The sequence below is a fragment of the Diadema antillarum genome, unplaced genomic scaffold (genome assembly GCF_040938485.1).
Source record: "Diadema antillarum isolate AM-2024a unplaced genomic scaffold, OU_Dant_1.0 seq00000136_RagTag, whole genome shotgun sequence".
NCBI classification, from domain to species: Eukaryota; Metazoa; Echinodermata; class Echinoidea; order Diadematoida; family Diadematidae; genus Diadema; species Diadema antillarum.
Window position 1 is genome coordinate 2,520,825 of NW_027271213.1, and position 10,384 is coordinate 2,531,208.

The window sequence follows — 10,384 nt, forward strand, 5'->3', positions numbered from 1 at the left end:
AGATTGTAAACAAAACAAACAAATAAACAGGAGCACCATGCCTCTTTGGAGCAAGGGGATCATAATAAATCAATAGACAGAATTTTGCACAGTTATAGCTAACTCATATATGGGAAGAAGGTATGGGGCACTTGCATCCCCCATCCCGCGTCATGATCACATTATTATCACGGAGGACTCACAAACTGTACACGCCATTCCAAATTAGCACATACATACAGAAATGATATACATGTAGACAAAACTGGTTTAAGCAAGTACGTGTACAATCAAGAAAAAAAAAAACCAAATCAAAACATGGCACTCATGCACAAGTTGTCTTTACAGACAGGTACAAATGTAGGTCAAAGCTATATTTCTCCAGAATATATGTTTATACATATATGTGGTATACACAAAGCATATCCAGTACACAGTAAAAGTGGACATTTTTGTGTTTGGCGGGTATGATGAATTTTGTGAGTTTTTTCCATTCTATGGAATCAAAACATTAAATAGTGCTACATGTTGAAGAACAAGCAAAAATATTTATGTGCTTTTATTTTCACTCTAGTTTCTGGTCACACGAAATGTTGAAAATCTCCACACTGTGAAAATTTCCACTTTTACAGCATGACATGATTTGATTGTAATTCTGCACATTAGGCTTATTGTATTTTGTATAAGCCTTTTCCAGTCATAGCACACAATAGCACACAAATACATCTCTTTTAGCAGCCAACTAGAGGCTGAGAGAGAGAGAGAGAGAGAGAGAGGGGGGGGGGGGCGGAATTGGCTTTGATTCAGCTCCCAGGGCCCTGGCATGTGACACTTTTATCTCAAATACTGGCCTTGTGAGGATGGCTCTAATTACGGGTGCTCATGATACATGCTTGGATGTTTTCACACAGAATGCTGTATTTATCGGTGTATTAATCACACTTTCATGCCTCAGGAGACCCCCAAATGTGTGTGTGCGTGTGTGGGGGGGGGGGGGGGGGGGGGTATAAAACCATACATGATCTACAGCAACAGTTGTACACACATAGACAGTGTCATGTCTCTGCAGAAGACCATCCTAATTGCTTTGGTAGCAGAAGTCCAAAAGGTAGCATTTTAGCACATGTTCGGTAATATGTTGCGGGGGAATTGCAGTTCAGTTGAGAGTTAGTCTGAAAAGAAGGAGTAAAATTTCCTTAGCACAACATTGAAAATTTGATCGAAATCGGATGAGAAATAGACAAGTTATGGCATTTTGAAGTTTTGCTAATTTTCAGTAAACAGTTCTTGAACAGTCAATACGAATATGTGCAAATAGTGAAATAATGATGTCATCCCCTCACAAATGGCCATATAGTTTGTACAAAAAATTGTGAAATTTTCAGTTTTTCACTCACACACAATTATGCCCCAGTCTCAAAAACTTGACATATATCTAATTAATCATTATTCTGAAATATTAAATCAGGAATGACATCATGTTTTACACCTCACAAACAGAAACATTGAATTTTTGTCATGTTTTTGTACACAATCAATGGTAATTGAGAGATGATGGCATCATTAGCCCACTCATTTGCATATATTCATATTGACTGTATGAGAATGTTCTGCACAAATTAGTGAAACTTCACAATTTTTTTAACTTCCATAAATTTCATCAGATTTTGATCAAATTTTCAATGTTGTACTCATAAGATTTTACTCTTTCTTATAAGACTTAATACTTACATACGTTGTATGTATAACTGGACTGGAATTTCCCTTTAAAGGATATCTTTAAATCATTTAGGCTTAGAATGACAAATCGCTTTCATGGTCCCTTGAGCTCCTGAGCATTATACAAATATGGCCACTCATCCTCATAATACTCACATTTAGCGACCGATTACATCTAACTCTGACTGTCATACAAAGATGTAGTTGTACAGTCTCAACATACTCCTTTATTCATTTCAATTGTTTTGTATGTGTGCTTTTTTTTTTAAAACAAATTGACCAGACTTCCGGGTAGCAGGAAACATTCACTTAACCTGCTCATACTGCACCATCATCCAAATTCTTAAATAGAGAAAAATTAGATCATCATGCTCTTGTTAAAGACCCATCTGGACCCATCTTAACTGCGCAACCAGGTTTGGGATTGAGATACATTGTATGAGAATAAGACTATCAAGCATTTGTTAAAAACCCACCTGGACCCATCACAATTGTACAAACAGGCTGGGATTGACTCTTGACTGCATGAAAACCAACTGAAATCATCTCCATACAGCTGGTTAAATCATCAGAAATAAGTATTACAAGTCTTTCAGCTATCTGATTAATATGCTACTTGTATATGACTTTTGCCACCAAATTTTCCACGCAGGCAATAGAATAACAAATCAGTAGTGCAGGAAAAACAACTGAAATCATATCTATACAAGTTGTACAGCTGGTTAAACTCCATCAAAAATAAGTATTACAGGTTTTGCAGCTACTGTAAAAGTGGATATTTTCGCGTGACTAATTTTTCGCGCTTGGCCGGGTATTTAGAAGAGTTTCGCGTGTTTTTAATTCCGTGGGATCAAGACATCAACTACGGGAACATATAGCAAGCAAAAATATTCGCGTGCTTTTATTTTCGCGCTTGTCTCTGGTTGCGCAAAATGCGCGAAAATTTCAACACCGCGAAAATTTCCACTTTTACAGTATATGATTGATATGCTCAGAGTTTTGCCACCAAATTCTCTTTGCAATGCAATATAATAACTGGTAGATTTCCTGACACACAACTGTCTTTTTTTTACAAAAGGGAAGGTTACTTTGGGGGTGAGCCAAGTAATTAGGGCCCACAGCTGCTAGGACTTTAAGGTCTACAATATCTAATGGAGTTCAAACTGTCATTTTTCTCTCAAGCTGTGTAGTTCAAATTTCACTGTTTGTGGTCAGTGAATAATACCAATGGCAAGTTTTCAATGGCTTCCTGGAATGTTGACAAGAATATATTTTATACACACTTTAGGCAAATACCCTGCTTTAAAAACAATTATTTCTTCAAATAAATGGCACATTGCCATCATTTTATAACATTTGCTCATTCCTTTAAAGTAGTCGGCATGTGCCGAGCTGTAACACTGTAGTGAGCTTTTACCTACATGCTAGCTCAGACATTTGCATTGGCATTAGGGTGACATGTTTGGCATTGAATGGACAAAAATATGATGGTCGAATAACTTTTTATACAAGCTCACAGTAAAGTTAAAGATAAAAGTAACAAGACAGGAAATATACACATTTCCACAAATCATCAATATGAAACACTTACATAGTTCCACTAGAGAAAGCGTGATGCGATTGTAATTCATTCCTTTTCTTTAATACTGGTTTTACTTTCAGTAATCTGGTTCAGTAAAATGGGACGGGAAAAAAACAAAACAAAACATACACACATAAGAAACGTGCAGGAAAAGCAAAATTATCATGAAAGCTACAACAAACACAACAGACATTTTCCTCGCAACTTACTCTACACTATTCCCTCATAGTGAAAAAGCAATGTCATTTGTCGTGACTCAGTGTACTTTTCTAGCAATACTGTTACACATGCCACCTGTCCCTGTTTGATAGCACACATCGGTGGGCACCCATTTCATACCGTGCACCTCTTGATCAGCTGTTCCTCAGTTCTGCAGCACCAGTCAAATTGGCACAAAACTACACTGATGATAATAAGCAATTTGAAATTAAACAATCTATACTCACATTCAGACTTACAAATTCTGTTTCCAGACTCAGTGTGCCCAACAGAAATAAGAAGACATAAATTCGAAAAACATTTGACCATCACTGCTTAGAGAAGATTCACGTAGTATCAAACATTTCAACACGCTAGTTAAACACAATAAAACAAACCAAATCAAATCAAATCAAATCAATACTTGATTGTTTTCCCCTAAATATGTCCCTTCTATACATGTACATAATTATATATCCTATTGACTGGCATTAACTGTAAACCCTGTAACAGTTACAAGTAAGAGACAAGACAATACTTTGTACCTTGATACATACAGTGTACATGACATCTTGATTGTTTTTCTGGTTACATATGCAGCTTTGAACCTACATTTATATGCAGACATGTGTACATCGCATATGGTATTTCAGAAGTTTAGCAGGACTTTAATAAGTAATACAAACAATCACTCTGTTCAAATATCAAAAAAGTCAAAACACACGGCTTTGACATGACAGTTCATGTCACAAATCAACACCCTGTGTTATGGCCTTCTCTGAGTCACTGACTACATTATTACAAGGGTAATCCTCCTCACATCACTACAAAAAGGATCTCAAAATATCAAATAGCACACATCATGTTCGAATTGGACTCAAATTTCGCCTGAAATTCAAGCTACAATGTAACATTTTTCTGTTAGAAAACACCATAAGATGTATCAAGGCAAAGTGGCAAAAAGAGCCCAAAGCTTAAAGTCTGGATTTTCTACCATTCCCCTCTTATTTTTTTTGAAATGCCCATAGGCTTTTTTGAATGGCATACTTCAAACTGCAACTAACCAGTATTTTCTGATATGAAACTAACCATTTGAAGAACATTTCTAGAATTTACACTGTAATTGGATTTATTGAAATATATACAATGTAGTGCATCAGAAGCAACATCATATTTCAACATAAAGATTAGTTACATTGTACGTTGTTACATCAATATACACCTCATTGGAAATTCATATATTTTTTATCACAAAGATTCCTCACAACAGTCCATTACAAAATGAAAAAGAACCCAACTTCTATTTCCCTTATCTGGGGGCTATTTCAAGGTATGAAAGTGGTCTTCCTTCCCCATTGAAGGATTCTCTTTACACAATTTGATCATGTGATCCCGTCTGTACTGAAACTTAAACACTCATTTCCGTACAAATTCTTTCGTGGTTGCCACATTTTTGTAATGGACACATTGCTGATGTACTTCCTGCATTCATGTATACTATTACACCTCAAAGAAAGTACCAAGGTACACGCTGGTGTCTGCTTTACTGATATGAAGTTGGGGTTATACAAAGTGTGATTGTCTTTCACTGCACTGATTTTACATTGCAACTACAATGTTCTATCTGAACCACATGCTAGATTCATATCACTGACAACTTTTATACTGTAGACTATTGAGGTTAAAAATCTTCAAAGCATTCTGCCACTGTACTGCAAATACAATGGTACATGTAAATACTGCTGTCTTACAATGCTCTGAAGATAAAAAAATTGCACAATATTTCTTCACATAGGTTTATAAATCATTGCACTGTATACTGTAAACTCCACATATTTAGCTAGTGTAATTTTTTTGTGAATCGGGACTTTCCGACAATTTCGTGAGTGGTTAAATTGGCAATCATGGGGTAAACCATCACCACGCGTATATTGCTTGCGTATTGTGTAGGCCTACTGCTCGGCAGTACATTGTGTCATACACATACATATGCAAGTCACATTCATGTTGTGATCTTCGTTAATACAGTACTTGTGTGTGATGTTAAATCTGTGAGTAGCATATGACTTGCAAAATTTGCAAAAATAAAAACGTTGCAAAATATGTGGAGTATACAGTATGCTATATATACGTGTCTTTATATAGTGCATGAAATTTAAAATACTGTTTACACATGACTGAATTGAGTCCATCAACACATAAGATATATTTGCGGCTTCCATATTTTGTGGCATAAAACAAACACATTGCATCTCATGGGGGAGGGGGAGGAGAGAGAATGCAAGTACAGAATATGTCATCATTTTGGAAGAAAAGTAAGAACAATAAAAAAGGTTTTCTTTGGAGTGTATCTGAAGACATACCACATGATGACGAGCACTACTCTGAATGAAATCACACTGTTCTCACTACATATGTTGCAAAAAGTTAAGACACAAGTATCCCTTCAACACAAAATCCAATTACCTATGAAGCCTTTGGCATTTTGACATTTAACCTATTGTACCTTGTTCTATTAATTAGTATCAACAAATCAGGTATACAAGAACAATGTTAAAGGTAAAATTTAAGTTTTCATATGCCTGCACAAACTGTCCATTTTTACTCTAAAATGAACACACACAAAAAAGAAATATGCATGAAGTAATGCTGTGAAAACACAATTTCAGTTGGGCAAGGACGAAAATGCAAAATATTCAACAAAAAGCTACACAACAACATTTTTTTCAATCAGAGAACATATCGAATCAAGGTTACTACACAATGTTTTATAATTGATTATTGATCATACAATGTACATCGGGCCGAAGCAATTCCCATCTATCTTCTGTACGAGAGTGAATGACATGCAGCTTGTTGGGAAATACGATGATTATTGATTGATGATTGCTACGGCATGACTGACCATCGTAACATTCTACCTAGCTGTACTCATTACTGAATGGGGATGGCTCTTCAGCAAAACAAGTCTGTTTCTCTGATCTAAATCATATAACAATTGAGTATATGAATATAAGAACCACCCAAGTCCAATTTTTGGCCAAATTCAGTTTGACATGGGAAATTGTAGCTTATGCATGGACTCATCTTGTGTATAAATGATAAATCCTAATTACCCCCGGAAGTGCCTGAAATAAATGAGTTAAATCTTATATTAATGTAAGAATGAAGGACTTGGGTCATTCTTACATTCATATTATAGCGCCCTCTCTCGTCCTTCTCTCATCTCTATAGCAGAATATCATGTATATGAATCAAAGAACGACCCAAGTCCATACGAATCAAAGAACGACCCAAGTCCATCACACAAAATGGCCTCTCCACAATTAATGTTAATGTTAATTGTCATAATAATATATGTTCTAATTTGTATATACAATGTTGCCATCCCATCACAGTTAAATAGAATATTATTGGACAAACAAAAAAGATATGAAGTTTTTTTTAGTTTACTCGAAATGGTCTTCCATGGACTTGGGTCGTTCTTATATTCATATACTCAATTCTGTCTCACAATACTCCGAAACAACTGGCCAAAATATCCTAGCAAATCGGATCAGTCGGGCAGGTTTCTCGGTAGAATCTTTTGATATACTTCAAGCAAATTCCAAATTGTAAACCCCTCCTTATTTTGTCTTGAAGGGTATTGGCATATTAATACAAAAATGCCACAATAAATTTGGAAAAATCTATTTTCAGCAGGTCTCCAAAATTGAATGTAAATCTGCAAATTCTGGAATTTCATCTGCAGCTTCACGAATTAATGCTTAAAATTCTATTGGTGACAATAAAATCATGCAAATTAAATGAAGAAATGACACCAGCCAATCAGATTTCACATAGACTTTCACTAAACTCTTAACCAAATTTTCATATTTTGAAATTAAATAAGATAATAACATAATGCATTACTCACACAACTAAAGCTGCAGCAATGTAGCAACTACAGGTATTGTTTTCAGGAGAAGGTGATTCTACAAAGTAGCTGCCGAGTTATCAATTCAACATTTTTCTTCTAACAAATTTTCTTACAGAAATATATGGCAGAGGTCTATAATAGTGATGGCAGTATCGCCTATCAAACTGCAAGGGCAGTTGCAACTGGTGCTACTGTTATGAGACATAAACTTTATCATTCTCTCTGTAGATTTTACTCTTCCTGGACATTGATAAAACTCATCTTCACGATAGAGCAGCACTACACTTCAAAGGACGACTGCTGATGGGACACATTTGTTGTTAGAAATAAAGATTTTCTCACACCTCTGGCCAGCACATGAGTCATTAATTAGGTGCATCATATCGCAGGCAGAGGCTCGACGACGTTAAAGTTCATGTCTACCAGGTCGTCGGGCCTTCGTATTGGCCTGTATCCCATGAGGGACATGGCCTTTCCACAGATCATCTGCACATCTGTGACCTCTTGATATGAGAGCAAATGCCTCCAGCTCTGCATGGCCTCTGTCGAGTTCTTGTGGGTGCTGAATGTCGACTTGCTCTTCTTGTTGTCGCCCATGGTATTATTCACCACCCATTCCTGAACGTTCTTCGGCATCGTCATGCCGACGAAGTCGTATATCTCCTCGGACACCTGTATCGGATCCAGCGCCAGGTCCTCGTAACGGACCATCATGTAGCGACCCTCCAGCCAAGCAGGTCTGGTTCTGGCCAGCATGACGGCGTCCACGATCCACCGGCAGTAGCTAACAATTGTATTTACCCGACGCTCCGGATTGGTAGAAAGCAGACCCAACGTTCTCAACGAGAGAATTGGAGTTCTCCCTCTCGGATCAAATGGTTCATTCCTCGCTCTGCTTTTCTTTAAAGAGTCACTATAGTAGCTCTTACGAGAATTTGCAGTTCCACGCGGGTCACGTATCAAATGAATGATTTTGATGTTAGAGTGGTCGTCCTTTACAAGAGACTCTAGCAAGCTCAGATCTGCACGGATGGTCTTCATTCCCACTCGGCTGCCAAATGATTTGCACCTCTCCTCCACTTGTTCACGTGATGCCTTTGAGCATCCATTGGTGACTTTACAGATGGGTGATATCCCACTACTTCTGGACTTCCCAAGGCCCCACTTCGCCAAACTTGTCATGAAATATGATGGAAACTGACAGGCATTGATCATTCGCAGGAGAGAGGAATACAAGTTGTCGCGCTGTTGCTGGTCGGCTTTGTGAGAACGCAGAAACACCTGGGCAGCGTGGAGGGGCTCGAATACGTAAAAAAGCGTAGGGTTCTGGTTGAAGATTTCCCCCACCAAAGACGACCCCGTCCTCATGCGAGCAAGGACCACAATCTGAACTGGTCTGTTGTCATTCTCTCTGAGCGGGAGCGGTTCTTTCACACTTTTCCCGCTCTCTCGCGAACCCGACACCACAGTTTTGTCTCTGACATCCTCATTCACAAACATCTCTGCACTCCTGTTGGCCATCGATCCAGCCGCAGGAGGAATTGCCTCACTGGCTTCATCTACTGAGCTCGACAAGTCTGAAGAGCTGGTATCCTCCACTATTTCTGCATCATCACGCCCTGTGAAGTTGAAGCCTGTAGGCAGTCCCACTACAGTGTTTGATTTTCGCATGTCGCTGCTGTTGAGAATCTGAGATATCATGCCCGTCCCTCTGTCCATGCTGGCAGCCTTCAGATATTTCTGCGGCTTGACTCCATCCTGGGGCCAGGGAAGGATCGGGGAGATGGACCCCCGAATCAGCTTCTCGTAGGCAACGAGAGTAAAGATGATGGCTGCTACGCACACCACACCGAATGCAGTGAGTCGATTCATTGCTCAATTGTTCTGCAACTCACCTAGAATTCCTAAATATACATACGTTTACTACATCATTCTACACATGCTAAAATCTTTTGTATGCAAGACAACTTGCAAGGATCATTCTACTTTGAGCATCAGGCTGCACAAGTCCTCCAGTCTTATGCATAGCCAATAAAAGGATACAAAAATTCATTCAAAAAAGAATATCCACTCTAATTTGGACTAATTCATTATCAAGATACTTTTACTTTCATACTGTACACTCCTGAAGATATTTTAACCTCTAGGCCCTACAGTCATAAAAGTGTTTCTGCATCACACAAGAATGAGATCTTTTATGGCTGTGTTAACTAAGCCACAATTCACTCCAATAAATGCATGGCCTGCCACGATCAAAACCATCAAAGGTACTGGGTGACATGTTCCCAACATATGCTGCTATAATAAACATGATACACACACGAGGCCAACATGAGGTGCAAATACACAGAAATCCCACGTCCCCCTCAGTAAGCCAGATCTTGGCTATATGATCCTCTGTCCATTGAAACATGAGCCAATCTGAAAATGACAAAAAAGCACTCTAGCCATGGGTATCCCTTGCTCAGCTACAAGTGCATTTGCATATTTGTATATAAATCTGTTATCTGACCCTGTCCCAGAATTAACACTTTGAAGGAGAAGAGAGAAGGGGGTATCCTGAATTACTGTCCTGAAGTGTGCAGTGTGATGAGACTCAAACTTCAGTCTCAGACGAGGATCTGCCTGCCAAAATCCGCTGAAAAGTATGTCTGGCAGATTGTCGAGCAACTCGCTGCTGCTCCTTCAAAATGCAAGGCGGCTTGCCTTTTTCCTGCATGTATATCCGTCAACACCTGTAATCTCTTTCCCCTCTCCTGTTCTCCACTCCCTCTGTCCCTTTCGATCTTCCCTTCCACCTCTCCCTTGCGCCTCTCCCAAGTATGCAGTTAGCAGTCACTGGTATCTCCCTTTCCCATCCAGAAAATGACTCACCACCTAATTAAAGGGACAGCCTAGTGACAGACATGGTGCCTGTGATGTGGAGGTAAACATGCGATGTCCTGTTGAGATGACGTCGGCCTCAACTGGGAGACTGGAGAAAACAC

The 10,384-nt window shown here is 38.7% G+C and overlaps 1 protein-coding gene across 1 annotated transcript; it reads right to left on the minus strand.

Moving 5' to 3' along the window:
• Positions 1-7,559: 7,559 nt before the first annotated feature.
• On the minus strand, positions 7,560-9,408 carry LOC139727562 (carbohydrate sulfotransferase 1-like). The gene has a single exon (XM_071638543.1). It carries the CDS (start codon positions 9,267-9,269, stop codon positions 7,776-7,778), a length of 1,494 nt encoding a protein of 497 aa, XP_071494644.1. The 5' UTR covers positions 9,270-9,408; the 3' UTR covers positions 7,560-7,775.
• Between the last annotated feature and the right edge of the window lie 976 nt (positions 9,409-10,384).

Excerpts from the sequence above, each read along its gene's own strand:
- LOC139727562 (XM_071638543.1), bottom strand. The coding sequence starts at position 9,269 with ATGAATCGACTCACTGCATTCGGTGTGGTGTGCGTAGCAGCCATCATC.